Source organism: Rhinoderma darwinii, chromosome 4 (genome assembly GCF_050947455.1).
Source record: "Rhinoderma darwinii isolate aRhiDar2 chromosome 4, aRhiDar2.hap1, whole genome shotgun sequence".
NCBI classification, from domain to species: domain Eukaryota; kingdom Metazoa; phylum Chordata; class Amphibia; order Anura; family Rhinodermatidae; genus Rhinoderma; species Rhinoderma darwinii.
Genome location: NC_134690.1, coordinates 50,795,818 through 50,815,486, shown reverse-complemented (window position 1 = coordinate 50,815,486; position 19,669 = coordinate 50,795,818). Strand labels below are relative to the sequence as shown.

The following is a 19,669-nucleotide window of genomic DNA, read 5'->3' as shown; positions in this document are numbered from 1 at the left end:
TATCTATCTATCTATCTATCTATCTATCTATCTATCTATCTATCTATCTATCTATCTATCTATCTATCTATCTATCTATCTATCTATCTATCTATCTCATATCTATCTATCTATCTATCTATCTATCTATCTATCTATCTATCTATCTATCTATCTATCTATCTATCTATCTATCTATCTATCTATCTATCTATCTCATATCTATCTATCTATCTATCTATCTATCTATCTATCTATCTATCTATCTATCTATCTATCTATCTATCTATCTATCTATCTATCTATCTATCTATCTCATATCTATCTATCTCATATCTATCTATCTATCTATCTATCTATCTATCTATCTATCTATCTATCTATCTATCTATCTATCTGTCTGTCTGTCTGTCTGTCTGTCTGTCTGTCTGTCTGTCTGTCTATCTATCTATCTATCTATCTATCTATCTATCTATCTATCTATCTATCTATCTATCTCATATCTATCTATCTCATATCTATCTATCTATCTATCTATCTATCTATCTATCTATCTATCTATCTATCTATCTATCTATCTATCTATCTATCTATCTATCTATCTATCTATCTATCTATCTATCTATCTATCTATCTATCTAATCAGGTGAGGGATGGGGGATTGTCAAGCTTAGTGACAACTATCACGCTGAATGTCAGGGATTGAGGGGGGTACATTATCAAAGTACCTTGGGCACCAGAAGAGCTTGTCCCACCCCTGGTGACGTTTTTCTAGCCAAAGTGAATTATAGGAAGATAGAGTGAACTATATTTTACCTCTTCTTTATATCCACTTCTGGCTTCATTCATACTTTTTTCATGCAATTTGTGGCGCAGTTTATGATGCAATGTTTTTTAGCCAAACACAGCGGTGGATACATAAAGAAGAAAAAGCGTAACGGTAGGTCTTGTATCCACTTCTGTATTTGGTAAAAAAAACAAAAAACTAAAACGGCATGTGTGAATCCAGCCCAAAGCCCGAATTCAGGCGACCATAGTATATGTCCGTGTTACGGCTGTTAAATCAACAGACCGTGTGAAGGGAGCGTTTAAAAATAGAACATGTCCTATTTTCTTCCATTTTTACGGATTCCTGCATAGACTCAGGTATATGGGATCCGTGAAAGCAGGACCCACACAGGGGCAACTCGGACGTGAAAAACGCTGCAAATGTTTCCCCACGTTCGTCTGAATTCGACCTAACACTACAACACAGGTCACACAGGCAGTTTCAGTTAAAATGTTGGTCTATGGCAGCAAAACTCCATAAAAACCACCACGCCTGAAGCATGCAGCATAAAAAACAAACATTTTTTTGAAAGCGTATTGACATTCACAGTACGCATTGTTCTGTAAGCTTTATAAGGCCGCGTTTTAACGGCTGCAACACTGGGAACCCCACGGTTTTATAGATGACCGTAGAACAATATTGTATTCCGTTCGATTCAGTACAGCGGGGTCCAGGTTTTGCAGCCATAACATGGGAGTAGCCGCACTACCTCCACATGGTGATTGACCCTGTTCGGCCCACCATGGTACTCTTAAAAAAAAGTTGGTTAATGGGTTCTTTGGGTAGTGGATATCACAAAATATTTTGTACAAGATATTGTACAAAATAGTTCTAATGCTTCTGTGCCCTTTAGAAACATCTCTTCTTGTGTTTACTACTGCTCTCGTCCTTCTTGCTACAAAGGAACCTGTAGGAGGGATATTAGCATTTTATTTAATGAGCGGACTCTTCCAGAAGCAGAGCTGATATGTTCACAGTGCTGCTCCCTGACAGACGCCTTTCGTGCAGAAAATTCCTCTAATCATTTCCATTACATTAGCATTAAAGCTACGGATCTCCCCACAGAGGAGAGTGAAAACAAGGTCTACTCGGCAGTGAAAGTCGGTTTGTTATTAGGTTATGGAACGCCTTTTTTATTGCACTAAATTGTATACGTTTTCCTTTGCAGCAACACAAAAAAACATAGAATCTTATGACAGTAATACTAATCTAATCCATCAACAGATAGACTCTAGAGGGTTTACTGATATAGGGCAGTGTTGCTTTAAATTATGATTTGTTAATGTCGATCCCTAGGATCACTTCTTATTGAGACTTGTTAACTTCAGTATATATATGTGGAAATTGCTTATGTAGTTTATGGCAGATCTTTGCTGTAATGGATTCAAGTCTCCCTGCTGGCGCAGGGCTTGTGCTAATACATAGCAGCCAAACCAAACAGGCAGAGCTGCAGTGTAAAGCTTTTTAGATCTGAACAATTTTGAGTGTTCTTCATGATAACCGATCAATTTACTAATTTCAAATTGATCTATTTTATATTGTGTAGGTGGTGGGGACAATGATGATAATGATGAAGACGATGATGCATCTGGGTCCAGTAGTCCAGCTCATTCATATCCGAACAAACCTCCACCAGAAGGCTGTTGCACGACTGATGGTATGGACTGTAAGCCGGGGTACTTATTGCATGACGTCTTCTAGCAGCTATGCACTGAACCTCACGAATATTCTCAACCAACAAAATTTTTCACACCTGATGGATTCATTGTTCTTATCGTTAGAATTTAATTTTCTATTATATTTCAGTGACCCTTTGAAAAAATAACTCATCGATACCATAGCTTCCACGTTTCCTGATTAGGAATCCACATCAACATTTTTAGAGGCAATTGTTCAATGTGGCCACCCAGTCCATTTTATAGGTACTGTAGCCACAAAAATATCTACCAACAGTTGATATTCATCTTCCACATTTTTCGATGTTAGACTTTTGTGGTCATTATTCTGACTCTTGGTTTGGTTTAACCCATAAGTATCCTTAGCTTCCAAAGTTGCCAAAAGACGTAAAGATTAGACAAAATTATCAAATTTATTCATTATGGAAACCCCACGGTTACATAGATATTTTCATGCGATCAGAACGATTTTCAGAACAAAACAAAAATATGTATGATATGTATTTTTTACCAATTGAAGGGGCCGCAGGTGCTCGAATGAGCTCCACCACCCTTAAGTGTTTACATTGGCACATCAGCTCTTCCGTACGAGAGTGAAGAGTCCAGGAGAACCCCTTTAATAAAAGTATTTTTTGTCATTAAACTTGTACAAATCAACAGGCCAGGGCATATGGTAATAATATAATAATATATATATGTTTTTCTGTCTTTGTTTCAGGTTTTTGTCAGGCTGGTAAAGACTTGAGACTGGCAGCTATTGCCTTCGAGCAGATAGAAGTGCCTCCTGGATTTTTATTGGTTGGTGCAAAGTCGCCGAGTTTACCAGATCACATTCTAGTGTGTGCTGTGGACAAGAGATTTCTACCAGATGACAATGGCCGCAATGCACTTCTAGGTATGTAGCTATATACGTTTCGCCCCATCACTGTCATCACGATGGCCATCAAAACTATCTTAGAGAAGAAATAGTGTTCTTGCCCCTAGCCAGTGGCATAGTTATAGGTGGGTGCCGGGGATGTGATCACGACTGGGCCCAAAACATGCGTCTGTCCCATGTGATAAATACTGTAAATGATCTGTTATAGTTGGGTGGCCCCGTTACAGATTTTGCATTGGGGCCCAGAAAACAACTTACGCTTCTGCCCAAGCGACCAATGAGAATTCTTATGTAATATTTTTGAATGGTGGAGCGGGACTTTTTTTGGAGTCTTTTATTATAAATAAGATCCAATGTTTTGTGTAGGGTCAGTGAAAAGACAGATACTGCTGTTAGGGTACGAACACACACAGCGTATTCTAGGCGGATACACTGCATCAAGCTCCGCAGCGTATCTGCCCAATACACCACAGGAAATGGCGTCTGAAAAATCGCATCACATTGTGGTGCGTTTTTGCGGTGGAATTTCCGCTGCGTAAAGCAGCTCTGTAAAGAAACAAAAAAACTGTCATACTTACCCACGCCCTCCCTCTTCTCTGCTCGCAGTCCGGCCTCCTGGGATGACGTTGCAGGCCATGTGAATGCTGCAGCCTGTGATTGGCTGCAGCAGTCATATGGGATGAAACGTCATCCAAGGAGGCCGGCCAGGAGAAGAAGCAGGGACCTCTGGGTAAGTATAACTTAATTTTTTTTTCTTCTTACTTGCGATTTTTGCGGTGAAATCGTTGTGATTCTGCCGCAAATGTCGCAGCACACACCACTTTTTTACGGGTTTACGCACCCTATTGAATTCAATGGGAAAACCTGCAACAGAATAGCTGCAATTACGCAGCATTAGTTGACATGCTAGAAACTGCAAAGCAGGTCAATTTCTATGCATTTTTTCCGTGGCATTTTTCCGCAGTGTGGGGACGAGATTTGTTAATATCTCATCCATACTGCTGCTACTGTAATGCGCTGCGGATTTTTCACAATAAATCCATTGCAGAAAATCTGCAGTGTTTACGCCGCGTGTGTTCCTATTCTTAAGGTGCAGGTATAAGGCCGGGGCAGCGTGACCAGGTTCTGAACTACAACCAGTCATCTATAAATAGCAGATAATGAGAGCAGCACTGAAGAAAAAGGAGTAGAAAATACATCTTCTTGTGTTGCTTTTATTTCTATGTCCTTGAATTATTTTGATTATTTGTCCAGCCATTTATATTAGTTTATCAGCCATTTATATTGGTTTATTAGTCATTTATATTAGTTTATCAGCCATTTATATTGGTTTATTAGTCATTTATATTAGTTTATCAGCCATTTATATTGGTTTATTAGTCATTTATATTAGTTTATCAGCCATTTATATTGGTTTATTAGTCATTTATATTAGTTTAGCTTTAGGCAGCGTATTGGTAGATTATGTAGAGGGCACTGCTGCTCCTATAAAGTCAATGTTAAAGTTTTATTTTGAGAAATAAGATCATTATTTAGGATCTCCACTGTTTTCATTTTAGTCCAGAAAAATAAAGCAATCTGCTGTTTACATATAGATGAAATTCCTTTATTCCGGCATATGACAATTCTGAAAATCTGATAATCTGGCACTTGTTTCCAGAACGTTTAGGCCGTGTTCAGACGTGGCAGAATTTTTCCGCTGCAAATGTTGGTGCAGATTTGGGGCAATTACGCAACCAGTCTGCACCAACATTTGCATATCTGACAGGTAATTCAGAAGTTGCAGATATGACAGCGGACTTGCCACAGATTTCAGTTTTTGCATTGCAAAGGCTGAAATCTGCAGTGAAATTCCGCTCCTTCTCCGCAATGTCATGAGCATGCTGCGGAGGGAAAATTCTGCACCGCAGCCTGATTTCTGCAACGTCTGAACTAAGTTTCCTAAAAATGTATAGAAACAAATATAAAAAAACGGCTGCTGCAGAATTCCACATGTGAATGTGCCCTTAATGTGGAATTTCACAAGACCTGAAACAGTGTACCTTAAAGAGGCTCTGACACCACATTATAAGTGCCCTGTCTTCTACATAAGGAGATCGGTGCTGTAATGTAGGGGACAGCAGTGCTTTTTATTTAAAAAAACGATCTATTTTTACCACTTTATTAGCGATTTTAGATTTATGCTAATGAGTTGCTTAATGCCCAAGTGGGCGTATTTTTACTTTAGACCAAGTGGGCGTTGTACAGAGGAGTGTATGACGCTGACCAATCAGTGACCAATCAGCGTCATGCACTCCTCTCCATTCATTTACTCAGCGCATAGGGATCCTGCTAGATCCTTATGTGCTGTCTTATACTAACACATTAACAATACTGAAGTGTTTAGACAGTGAATAGACATTCCACGGGATGTCTATTCACAATCTCTGCACTTCGTTACTCTGTCTGTGGTAGTTACAGCAGAGGAAGCGTGATCTCGTTGTAACCTGTCATTTACCGCGTAATCTCGCGAGATTACGCTTCCTCTGCTGTAACTACCACAGACAGAGTAACGAAGTGCAGAGATTGTGAATAGACATCCCGTGGAATGTCTATTCACTGTCTAAACACTTCAGTATTGTTAATGTGTAAGGGCGGATTCAGACGAATGTGATTTTCGTCCGTGCAGCCCGCGTGGTATTCACGCGGGTCGCACGGACCTAAACAAGTCTATGGGGCAGTGCAGACAGTCCGTGAGTTTTGCGCAGCGTGAGTCCGCTGCGTAAAACTCACGACATGTTCTATATTTAGACGCTTTTCACGCATCACGCACCCATTGAAGTCAATGGGTGCGTGAAAATCATGCATGCCCCACGGAAGCACTTCCGTGGGACAAGCGTTATTCGTGCAACAGCAGTAAAAGAATGAATGTAAACAGAAAAGCACCACGTGCTTTTCTGTTTACAAACATCCAAATGGAGTGTCATAATGATGGCGGCTGCGCGAAAAGCACGCAGCCGCGCATCCATATGAACAGGACACACCGAGCTGACACGCTGCTGCCACGCGCGCAAAACGCTCACGTTCGTCTGAATCCGCCCTAAGTATAAGACAGCACATAAGGATCTAACAGGATCCCTATGCGCTGTGTAAATGAATGGGGAGGAGTGCATGATGCTGATTGGTCACTGATTGGTCAGCGTCATACACTCCCCAGTACAACGCCCATTTGGTCTAAAGTAAAAATACGCCCACTTGGGCATTAAGCAACTCATTAGCATAAATCTAAAAACGCTAATAAAGTGGTAAAAATAGATCGTTTATTTAAATAAAAAACACTGCTGTCACCTACATTATAGCGCCCATCTCCTTATGTAGGAGACAGGGCACTTATAATGTGGTGACAGAGTCTCTTTCAGGGCATGGCCAGACATGGCGTATTTCTGCAGACACTGTCCGCATCAATGCCGCACATAATCTGCGTTGCAGATTCCATTGCGCCTTTGCCTAAAATGTGCAGTAAATTGATGCGGATTAGCCGCAACGTATTCAGGTGAAGAGTACTTCCTGCTGTCTTTTAAAACATTTCATCTCACTCTGTGTAAAGGATCTGCCAGGCACTGCGGGGTTAACTCCCAGAACTTATCAGTCAGCACCTGAGAATACATCCCTGAGACTGACTCCTGCTTCCACCATTCAGGCTGGCAGGCTTAGGAGTGGGAGAGCCTATCGTAACCTGGCCAGACTCAGCTAGCTCCCGCCCTCGGTCTATTTAAGCCTGCACTTCCTGTCCCTCGGTGCTTGTTATTGCTTTGGTTTCCTTCCTTGTGGTTCCTGGCCCAGCTACAGCTCCTGCTATTTTTGATCCTGCTCCATACCGACCCTGGCTTACCGACTACTCTTCTGCTTTTCGTTTTGTACCTCGCACACTCCTGGCTTGACTCGGCTCGTTCACCACTCTGGTTGCTCACGGTGTTGCCGTGGGCAACGGCCCCTTTTCCTTGCTTGTGTTCCTTGTATGTTTGTCGTGTTTGTCGTGCACTTACTGAGCGCAGGGACCGCCGCCCAGTTGTACCCCGTCGCCTAGGGCGGGTCGTTGCAAGTAGGCAGGGACAGAGTGGCGGGTAGATTAGGGCTCACTTGTCCGTCTCCTTACCCCCTGCCGTTACATAATAACAAGCCCATACCTAGTCTACCCCTGGTCCCTGACACCACTATGGATCCCCGTGAGACCCTGGCTCAGCAACCCCACCTCAAGTTGCCCGACCGGTTCTCAGGGGACCGGAGGACTTTTCTCTCCTTTCGGGAGAGTTGTAGGCTTTACTTTCGTTTAAAGCCTCATTCCTCAGGTTCTGAGAGCCAGCGGGTGGGTATAATTATGTCCCGGCTCCAGGAAGGGCCCCAAGAGTGGGCCTTCTCCTTGGCTCCTGACGCCCCTGAACTTTCCTCCGTTGATTGTTTCTTTTCTGCTCTCGGACTTATTTATGACGAGACTGACAGGACTGCCTTTGCCGAGAGTCAGCTGGTGACCTTAAGTCAGGGTAAGAGACCTGTTGAGGAGTATTGCTCTGACTTTCGGAAGTGGTGCGTAGCTTCTCGGTGGAATGACCCTGCCTTAAGGTGCCAGTTTAGGTTGGGTCTGTCGAATGCCCTGAAAGACCTGCTAGTTAGCTATCCCTCTTGTGACTCCCTAGACCAGGTTATGGCTTTAGCGATACGACTTGACCGACGTCTCAGGGAACGACAACGTGAACGTTTATGTGTTTTCTCCTCCGACTCCCCCATGATGCCTCCCGAAGCTCCGTTGCTTCGTTCCTCCCCGAAAGATTCAGAGATACCTATGCAACTCGGGGCCTCCGTGTCCCCCCAACAACGTAGAGAATTCCGCAGGAAGAATGGTCTCTGCTTCTACTGTGGGGACGACAAGCATCAAGTGAACAACTGTCCTAAGCGTAAGGTTGCAGCCAGAGAACTTCCGCGTCTAAGTGATCATCGGGGAGGTCACTTGGGCGCACAGGTATTTCCCGTAAATATGAAACGTACTAAGATCTTGCTTCCCTTTCAGGTCTCTTTTGGTGGTAGGTCTGCTACCGGCAGTGCTTTTGTGGATTCAGGGTCCTCTACTAATATCATGTCTGTGGAATTTGCTATGTCCCTTGCTATGCCTCTTATTGATTTGCCTAAACCTGTCCCGGTAGTGGGTATCGACGCCACTCCTCTTGCTAATGGTTATTTTACACAGCATACCCCTGTTTTTGAACTCCTTGTTGGCTCCATGCATTTGGAGCAATGCTCTGTACTGTTGATGCAGGGATTATCGTACGATTTGGTGCTAGGTCTTCCCTGGTTGCAGTTGCATAATCCTACGTTTGACTGGAATACTGGGGAGCTAACCAAATGGGGTAATGAATGTTGTACGTCATGTTTTTCTGTTAATTCTATTTCTCCCCCTAAGGAGGCGAATACGCTACCCGAGTTTGTTCAGGACTTCGCTGATGTTTTCTCTAGGGAGGCCTCCGAAGTGTTACCTCCTCATAGAGAATACGATTGCGCTATCGAATTGGTACCAGGAGCTAAGCTTCCTAAGGGTAGGATATTTAATCTTTCTTGTCCCGAACGTGAAGCTATGAGAGTGTATATCCAGGAATCCCTGGCCAAGGGTTACATTCGTCCCTCTTCTTCTCCGGTAGGTGCTGGCTTCTTCTTCGTGGGGAAGAAGGATGGTGGTCTTAGGCCATGCATTGACTACCGTAGCCTGAATAAGGTCACGGTAAGGAACCAGTATCCCCTTCCTTTGATTCCTGATCTCTTTAATCAGGTTCAGGGGGCCCAATGGTTTTCTAAATTGGATCTACGGGGGGCGTATAACCTTATTCGCATCAAAGAGGGGGATGAGTGGAAGACTGCGTTTAACACGCCCGAAGGCCATTTCGAATACCTCGTCATGCCCTTTGGGTTGTGTAATGCCCCTGCGGTCTTCCAGAATTTCATAAATGAGATTTTGAGAAATTACCTGGGGATTTTTCTGGTAGTGTACCTTGATGACATACTGGTGTTTTCCAAGGACTGGTCCTCCCACGTGGAGCATGTCAGGAAGGTGCTCCAGGTCCTTCGGGAAAATAAACTGTTTGCCAAAACCGAAAAATGTGTGTTTGGGGTACAGGAGATTCCATTTTTGGGTCAAATCCTCACTCCTCATGAATTCCGCATGGACCCCGCCAAGGTTCAGGCTGTGGCGGAATGGGTCCAACCTGCCTCCCTGAAGGCGTTACAGTGTTTTTTGGGATTTGCTAATTATTACAGGAGATTTATTGCTAACTTCTCGGTCATCGCTAAGCCCCTTACGGACCTCACTCGCAAAGGTGCTGATCTCCTCCACTGGCCTCCTGAGGCTGTCCAGGCTTTTGAGGTCCTTAAGAAGTGCTTTGTCTCGGCCCCGGTGCTGGTTCAGCCCAACCAAATGGAGCCATTTATCGTGGAAGTTGACGCATCTGAGGTGGGAGTGGGGGCTGTCTTGTCCCAGGGTACCAGGTCCCTCACCCATCTCCGCCCCTGTGCCTACTTCTCCAGGAAGTTTTCGCCAACTGAAAGTAACTATGATATTGGCAACCGCGAACTCTTAGCCATTAAATGGGCATTTGAAGAGTGGCGCCACTTCCTGGAGGGGGCTAGGCACCAGGTAACGGTCCTTACCGACCACAAGAATCTGGTGTTCCTAGAATCTGCCCGGAGGCTAAACCCGAGACAAGCTCGATGGGCGTTATTTTTTACCAGATTCAATTTTTTGGTTACCTATAGGGCTGGGTCTAAAAATATTAAGGCTGATGCACTGTCGCGTAGCTTCATGGCCAGCCCTCCTTCGGAGGAAGATCCTGCTTGTATTTTGCCTCCAGGTATAATCATTTCCTCGATCGATTCTGATTTAGTCTCTGAAATTGCTGCTGATCAAGGTGCAGCTCCCGGGAACCTTCCTGAGAACAAGCTGTTTGTTCCCCTGCAATTCCGGCTAAGGGTACTTAGGGAAAATCATGACTCCGCTCTATCTGGCCATCCAGGCATCCTGGGTACCAAACACCTCATTACCAGAAATTATTGGTGGCCTGGGTTGCCTAAAGACGTTAAGGCCTACGTCGCCGCTTGTGAGGTTTGTGCTAGGTCCAAGACTCCCAGGTCCCGACCAGCGGGCTTACTGCGTTCGTTGCCCATTCCCCAGAGACCTTGGACACATATCTCCATGGATTTTATCACCGATTTGCCTCCATCCCAAGGCAAGTCGGTGGTGTGGGTGGTGGTGGACCGCTTCAGTAAGATGTGCCACTTTGTGCCCCTCAAGAAACTACCCAACGCCAAAACGTTGGCTACCTTGTTTGTCAAACACATCCTGCGTCTCCATGGGGTCCCTGTCAATATTGTTTCGGACAGAGGGGTACAATTTGTTTCATTGTTTTGGAGAGCCTTCTGTATGAAGTTGGGGATTGATCTGTCCTTCTCCTCTGCCTTCCATCCTGAAACCAATGGCCAAACGGAGAGGACTAATCAGTCCCTAGAACAATACTTAAGGTGTTTTGTCTCTGACTGTCAATTTGATTGGGTCTCTTTCATTCCCCTCGCCGAATTTTCCCTTAATAACCGGGTCAGTAACTCGTCTGGGGTCTCTCCTTTTTTTTGTAATTTTGGGTTTAATCCACGGTTCTCCTCCGTTTCACCTGGTAGTTCCAACAATCCTGAGGTAGAGGTCGTTCATCGGGAACTGTGCACAGTCTGGGCCCAGGTTCAGAAAAACCTAGAGGTGTCCCAGAGCGTACAAAAAACTCAGGCTGATAAAAAACGTTCTGCTAACCCCCTGTTTATGGTCGGGGATCTGGTGTGGTTGTCATCTAGGAACTTGCGTCTCAAGGTTCCGTCCAAGAAGTTTGCTCCCCGGTTTATTGGGCCGTATAAGGTCATTGAGGTCCTCAATCCTGTCTCCTTCCGGCTGGAGTTACCCCCGTCTTTTCGGATACACGACGTGTTTCATGCCTCCCTCCTCAAACGCTGCTCCCCGTCCTTGGCTCCCTCGAGGAGACCTCCTGTTCCCATCCTCACCCCGGAGGGGGTGGAATTCGAGGTGGCCAGGATTGTGGACAGCAAGATGGTCCAAGGCTCCCTCCAGTACCTGGTCCATTGGAGAGGATACGGGCCCGAGGAGAGGACTTGGGTACCCGCCCGGGATGTTCACGCTGGGGTATTGGTCAGGAGGTTCCACCTGCGTTTCCCCAGTAAGCCAGGTCCACTTAGAAAGGGTCCGGTGGCCCCTCATAAAAGGGGGGGTACTGTAAAGGATCTGCCAGGCACTGCGGGGTTAACTCCCAGAACTTATCAGTCAGCACCTGAGAATACATCCCTGAGACTGACTCCTGCTTCCACCATTCAGGCTGGCAGGCTTAGGAGTGGGAGAGCCTATCGTAACCTGGCCAGACTCAGCTAGCTCCCGCCCTCGGTCTATTTAAGCCTGCACTTCCTGTCCCTCGGTGCTTGTTATTGCTTTGGTTTCCTTCCTTGTGGTTCCTGGCCCAGCTACAGCTCCTGCTATTTTTGATCCTGCTCCATACCGACCCTGGCTTACCGACTACTCTTCTGCTTTTCGTTTTGTACCTCGCACACTCCTGGCTTGACTCGGCTCGTTCACCACTCTGGTTGCTCACGGTGTTGCCGTGGGCAACGGCCCCTTTTCCTTGCTTGTGTTCCTTGTATGTTTGTCGTGTTTGTCGTGCACTTACTGAGCGCAGGGACCGCCGCCCAGTTGTACCCCGTCGCCTAGGGCGGGTCGTTGCAAGTAGGCAGGGACAGAGTGGCGGGTAGATTAGGGCTCACTTGTCCGTCTCCTTACCCCCTGCCGTTACACTCTGGCTATAGACCTCGAAACACATAGGTCCAGCCAGAATGAAGAAATATCCTGTTCGTAAAACCAATCCGCAACACAACACACATAACATCTGCGGATATAAGTCCACAACAAGTCCGCTACACGTCCGCAACAGCCAGTGTATGCTGCGGACACCAAATTCCGCACCGCGGCCTATGGTCTGCAGCGGAGTTTTCCGCCACGTGTGCACAAACCTAACTAAAAAGGTGTGGAAACCAATGTAGAAAATGTCCGCAGCGGAATTCCAGAGCAATTCCGCCATGTCTGGCCATGACCTAATTGCAATGCGTGAATATGTACCCATACACATAGCGGATTTGTTGCTGATATCCCGCATCGAATCTGCAGCGTTTCCGCAGCAAAATCTGCATGTGTTACGTGCGAATTGTGGTGCAGATTCACAGCAGATTTTACCCCTTTTCCATTAAAAAGGGTAAAATCCAGCCCTGACCATCTGGACAAGAATGAGCATGCTGCGGTTGTTGGTACTGTAATCCGCTACAGATTTTCATTCATAAATCCACAGCATTTCCGCCGTATGTGCAGAGGGCCTTATTTGTTGGTCATTAAAGCGACATGAGCATCAATACAGAAGAACAATATTTGCAATAGCTGAAAGTGTTTTGCCCATACAAAATTGTTCCTATTTTTTCCTATATCGGTGCATGTGCACCCTTCTTCTAAAGAGTATCCTTAAAGGGGTGCACACATAAAAAATCTATCAGAATGCTCGCTAAATTATCAAACGGTTATAACAACATAACAAGTGCTACAAGACATTTCACACGGAGTGAAATTGCTTTAATCCGGCAAACAATAATCCAGTAATTCTGCCAATCCGACACTTGTTTCCTAAACAGAAATTTGTGATAATCCTAAATTTCGCAAGCAGCAGACTCAACAGACAGAATCAATTAGGAGACTACTTTACCCTCATATGTAAAAATTTTCCTACACTTTAGATCTATGATCGCCCAATCATTTTTGGTAATCTGGCATCCATTATTATATATATCTTTATCTACCTGTAATATTCAAATCTTTAAAATGTGAGAAAAAAGGATATTATACTATAATAAACCACACAAAGCACAGATATCCACTTGTCTTTTTTCCAGTGTTGAGATTTCCATGACAAACAGTTGTAGGTCATTTAGCTCAGCAATTCCTGAATTCTACAAACACATCCCATCCTCTTCCTACCAATAGATAATAAAATTCCAGAAGACCAGATCAGTCTCAGACATGAAAGCTCAGCAATTAGCGTGGAGGAAGCCTTTGTATTAATAGCACTTTAAACAAAGGCACAAAAGAACAATAAATGATAGTAGTTTAGGCCAGGCCACCAATAAGACAGACTCAAGACGGATTCTCACCCCCCACTTCCTCAATAAACATGTCTGTAGACATACCAGACAGAGACGGCACAGGTACTGGTCAAGGTATGCCGTCTCCTGCCTGACCGACTGCAAACACCGGCATCTGGACCCTACCAAGCAGTTCTAGAAATACAGACATAGCGTACCAGCTGCTCACACTTGTGCCAGTCTGTCTGTACCGGCTGTGATATGTCACCAACGTATTACTACAATCTGGTCCAATTTATGATTGCATGATGTGGTCATCTCCATTTATGTCTAAAGCTAAATTCACAGTTAAAAGGGTTTTAGAACTTGTTCACACAGTACAGATTTCCTGCAGATTTTATAACTGTTTTTCAAGCCAGGAACGGAACCTAAACAGAAGGACTATATAAAGGAAGGTGTGTTTTCCTGGATCCAAATCTGGTTTTGGCTTAAAAGTTGCGTAAAAAATTTGCAGCAAATCTGCACTGTGTGAACAAGGCCTTACACGGGCAGATGGTTTTACCGCCTTTAAACGAGCGCAGATAGACAATACAGCTTGTCGATCAGCGGTCATTTGTTTACTTCAAATGGAACAATGACTGTTAGTATGGAGATGAACGTTCATTACTACGATCGTTCGTCCCCATGTATTTGCATCATGTCCGCAGCACATTCCCTGTTTACACAGGGAGATGTGCTGCGAACAAGCGACCATTATTTTGGCCGCAATAAATATCCGATCAGCAAGCATTGGCTCGATTATCAGCTGAACTTTGCCTTGGTTACACAGGGAAATGATCGGGAATGAGCTTCCGCATGAGCGATCATTCCCCCGATCATTGGCCCATGTAAAAAGGCCTTTATACGGAGCTGTAATAGGACCCATGGGGTTCCTGCTATACCTTTGATTTTATATGGAGGCACACAGATTTATTTCTGTCAGATTCTGTATGAATCCGACAGAAAAAATATTGTGGCATGTTCCATCGGATGTTGTTGGTATTCTCCCCGTAAAGGAGGACGCACAGAGGCACCGTATGGCAGAACATAAACTGGCTATAGATCCATGCCATGTGCATAAGGCCATATACAGTTAGTCCCACATTGTTAGGTCACATGTCTGATAGTCTGTTTCCAAAGGCAACCAGTAGAACTTTGAAAGTAAATATAGATATGAATGGAGAAAATGACATGGAATAAGACCTCGTTCACATCTTCTTCGGTCTTTCCGTTGTTCTGCTCTGTCAGAGGAGCAGAACAATAAATATACCATAAGCGCTGGTTCCTTTGCACAACGGACACCATCGGCGCCCGACGGAACCCATTGACTTTAATGGGTTCCGTTGGGATTCCGTTAGGGTGTCTTTGGCTTTAGAGAAAACAATAGTGCAGCATGTTGCGAAATTGTTTCCGGTATTTTCAGAGGGATTTGTGACGGAGACCCCTCCAACGCAGATGTGAATCGGGCCTAAGTGCTTATAAAAAAAACGATTTAATTACCTAAGGCTTTGTTCACATTTGCGCTGTTCATTTTCGTTGTTCTGCTCCGTCATAGTAGTAGAATAACAAAAATGACGTCAGTGAAGCATCCGTTATTGACTATAATCCGTCAACGGTTATTGACGATAATGTGGTCCGTTGGTTTTCCATCATGGTGCCCGTCATTGTCTGGCTACTATAACCTGGCTATTGTGGTTGGTAAGGGGCCCATGTTTGCTGGAGTGGCATGACATGGGTGGGGGTGGGGGTGAAGAGATACTGAAGCAGACAATAGGGAGTCAGTCTCCTAGTTTGGATCACAGTGTGTACACAGAGATAACTCAGGTATCCTGAGGCAGTGTAAACAGTCCAGAGTAAACCATGGATGTCACATGACTCTCATCTTCAATCCCTGCGGTAGCCGCCAAGGCTGTTCACACTAAATGCTCTTTTACTCGGCCTGACTTCCTGGCTGATAACGAGCGCCGATCAACGGTAATAACATGCCAATTGGCGCTCGTTTACTCCATTTATATGGAGCAGTGATTGAGTGCATGGGGATAAACGATCAATAATACGTTTTTTTGGGCTGGATAAAAGATATACGTTTGCTCGTTTGTCAGCATGTCGCTAAGTGTGTTACACGGACTGATAATTGGGAATGAACGTTTGTAATGTAGGGGTTGGTGTTCTTTGTATCCGTTTGTCATGCCCCACTTCATCATGCCCTGCACTAACCATAACAAAGTGCATCAGTATTGCCTGGAGTGCTCCTTTAAGCACCAAAACTAAATTACATACATTGTTGTGCTGTCCCCGAAACATGTAGGATACGCCAATGTCTTCCTCCTTCATGCCAACATCCGCCATGTATTTCACCTACCAAATTATGAAACATATCCATGGTCTGGAGTTGTCGTACCATCCAGGTGCTACTTTCCAGATTATATGAAAAATTGGCTAAAAATAAATTACGTAATATAACCTTGTAATTAAAATCGGCCTGTTGCCTGTGAGTGACCTGATAACGACATACAGGGCTGTAGAGGAATTTCACATCCTGCTGCTACCCTGGTATTCTGTCAGCAGATTGCAGTAAAACTGTGGGGAATTTCTCAGGCAGCCCCAAAGTATTTTGGAATTATTCCTTTAACTATTGGGTATAATTAGGGCTCATGTACAGGGCCATATTATGGATGTGTGATCTAGTGACAGAGGAAGACATTCTTCCTGGCAGTCCTGCAGATTATTACCACATTAGTCCAGCAGAGGGGGTAAATCTGGTAACCACATTGTAGTTTTGGGAATTGCTATCTAACCGGTTTCCTAATATTTTTTGCTTGGTGATTTCAAGGTTGAGCTTCTGTTTAAGGAAACCAACCCTACCTAGTCAATTGTTCCACATGGGGCGGCTTTTTTTGGAGAAGTCGCTTCCAGTGAGTGACATGAAATATGTCCCCTTTAGCCCCCTCTCCCGGAGATTTACAGCACAATTAATCTTCAGCTTTGGGACTATTGTTTGATTTCACAGTTTTGTGTTTCCTGCATTTTATGACCTGATGTTCGGAGATAATGTTCTGGAGAGTCTCATGTTCCTGCAGGCTTTTTCATGGATGTTAAGCAGATGGCTGGCAAATACCTTGATTAGCACAGTGGATTGTCCTGCCTGCCAAGTTGTCTTGACCTGAGATGTCACGGTGACCTATAAAGGCAACCTGTGTACCCGCAGCATGTGATGCTACCTCCTGCATCAGCTAATGCTTTATACAGTCCCTGGTACCCATAGAAACCAGCCAGGCTGCACTATGAATGAACACTATTAATACCATATAAATGAGCCGCGTTGGAGCTCTGCTGTGTTTCAATATTATATATATATATATATATATATAGCACACAAGAAGACAGCAGCACTCACATAGGAATAATCGACCAGGTGCCAGGCAAAAACGTCCCGATCCTCGGACGTATAATAATGTATAGCAAAAGAAAATTTGCAGCACTCCAACATGAAAAAAATGGTGGTTTATTCAATCCAAAATAACAGCAACGTTTCAATCCTACAATAGGATCTTTATCAGGCTTGATAAAGATCCTATTGTAGGATTGAAACGTTGCTGTTATTTTGGATTGAATAAACCACCATTTTTTTCATGTTGGAGTGCTGCAAATTTTCTTTTGCTATATATATATATATATATATAATTATTATTTTTTATGTATATATATATATATTTATTTATATCTCTATAAATCTGTATATATATATATATATATATATATATATATATATGCATAAAAAATAATAATTAGAGGGCAGACCTGTGACACCCCTAATATGAACCCTGCTAGATTACCCAGCCAGACACATAGGGAAATATGATGGAGCATCTAGTAGGCCCTCAGGCGTATAGCCGCTGGGTCTTGGACAGTTTCCCTATAAAGGGTTAATATGTTTTAGTAGGCTTAAAGGGGTTTTCCCATCAGAGATATTTATGGCATAAATTCACAGAATGTGTCATAAATGTCAGATAGATGAGGGTCACAGAGGTGGGACGCGCATCTATCTCTAGATCGGGGCCCCCTAAACCCCGTTCTACCGCTCTGTGTTGTGGCTGAAGCATGTGATTTCCGGCCATAAATTACGGAAGTAGCATAGGTTGCTTAGCTACGCTGTTTCCGTAAGTCCCATAGAACTGAATGGGAGTTACGCAAACAGTGTAGCTCAGCGAGTTACGCTGTTTACCTTCTTCATGGTTGGAAATCACATGCTCGACTTCAGCCACAAAACAGAGCGATAGAACAGGGTTTAGGAGACCTCGATCTAGAGATAGGTGTGGATCCCAGAGGTGGGACCCGCATCTATCTGACATTTATGAGATATCCTGTGGATATGTCATACATGTCCCTGGTGGGAAAACCCTTCTAAGTGCTGTATTTTCAATGGCATTTAGAGCACCCCCCCCCCTTTTTGCTCAGGTCAATGCTTATTGTGAAGGGGCACAAATGTGAAAAAAATTGGGAACAGCGGCACTCCTCCGAGACTTTTGTGGAATGAAAAATATCTTTGCCGGCTGGCACCCATTGCGGTCCCCCGATGGATGAATCATCCTTGCAGGGAACAAATATGTAATGAAGAGATGGGTAAAAGATTCAGTATAATGTGCGTTATCGGCGCCAGGGTTTGAAGGAAAAAAAGCGTACTCTTTATTGGAACGACAAAGCGTTTCTGGACCAAACCGGTCCCTTCACCAGGTCTGTAACACTGCTGTTACAACCGGTGTTCCTTCAAAGCCTGGCACCGATACCGCACATTATACTCCGTCTTTTACCCATGTCTTCATTACATATTGGGACAGGGGGTATTTATTTAAATCATGGAGGCATATAAACTGTGTCCTCAACCCCCTCTAACTCTTTTGTCTACGACATTTTCCCTCCCTTAGATTTCTTGCTCGTTTCAACTGAATTCTTATGGGTTTTGAGTGTTTGGTATTTCAAGTGGTGTTTGTTTTTGGTGATGGTGTGTATGGTATGGGTATCTTTTTCTGATTATGTTATATAAAAATAACAAAGAGAGTGAAATGATACGGTATACATGATCTGGATTTATTATAAATAAAAACTGATAGAAATATCGTCTAGAATTGATATTTAAAAAAAATGGGAACTACTTGGTGAGGCCTCTGGTTACCTTCTGTCTTGTTCTTTGATTATTTTCCGTATTATATGGTGGTAAGGTTTGGTTCTCACAGCTGGCGGGTGTTTAGTAGGAGTGTTTTTACCTACATGCCCTTAGGATAGGCAGCATTCGGGTACATTGACCTCTGCTTAAGATCAGTAAGCTCATTAAAGTTATTTTAATTATTTAAAGCAACTTTATAAATAGGTATTAATGGTATTTAATTTTCTAACCTACTATTTAGTTTAACATGCTATACATATGCGCACAGCCTGCGCAAGTATGGCCGCCCCTGCATGACCGCTGCGTTACCGTAACTATAGGAGAAACAGCAAGTACAATGGGAAGGACAAATATACTGTAGATCAAATTTTTCAAATTTGGAAAAAAGAAGGTATTTGTAAAAAAAAATTAAAAATGTAACATTACGTAGTCATGCAGCTATGATTGCTGAGATGGGAATACCTTGAGAAACCAAAAGTTCTTCAAACTTGGATTTTTTTATTTTTTTTCATTTAAAGGGATACAGAAAAATATCTTTGCTGTCGATAAATGAGAACATTCTTGTTTACATCGAGTGGGTAAAAAAAAACATAGAAATCTAATACTTCTTACAGCTGAGGGTTTGCTGCAATTGTATCCAATATAGACAATCCTCTGAGCTAAACAGTCTAGACTCAAGACTGATACATTTTGTCTGCACTAATACATTGTAGCAGGGTTGCCAACTGTCTGGAAATTGCTGGACACTCTGTAAAATTGGGGACTTATTTCCAGTGTCCGTGAAAAGAAATGGATGCGTCAGTGGTTTTCTTGGAAGCTGCCGAAGCTTGTACAAGTTATGGAGATAGTAATTCTCATCATTTTACTGTTCTTAATGTGTTGATATCAGTATTCTGAGCTGTGGACAAATATCA

General features: G+C 43.7%; 1 protein-coding gene across 1 annotated transcript in view; it reads left to right on the top strand.

The window, feature by feature from the left end:
* GREB1 (growth regulating estrogen receptor binding 1) overlaps nt 1–19,669 on the top strand; it is a 108,919-nt gene that overhangs the window by 2,740 nt on the left and 86,510 nt on the right. The window contains exons 2-3 of the mRNA XM_075861100.1: nt 2,355–2,465; nt 3,203–3,379. Coding sequence (XP_075717215.1) covers nt 2,355–2,465; nt 3,203–3,379 — 288 coding nt within the window. The remainder of the gene's footprint in view (nt 1–2,354; nt 2,466–3,202; nt 3,380–19,669) is intronic.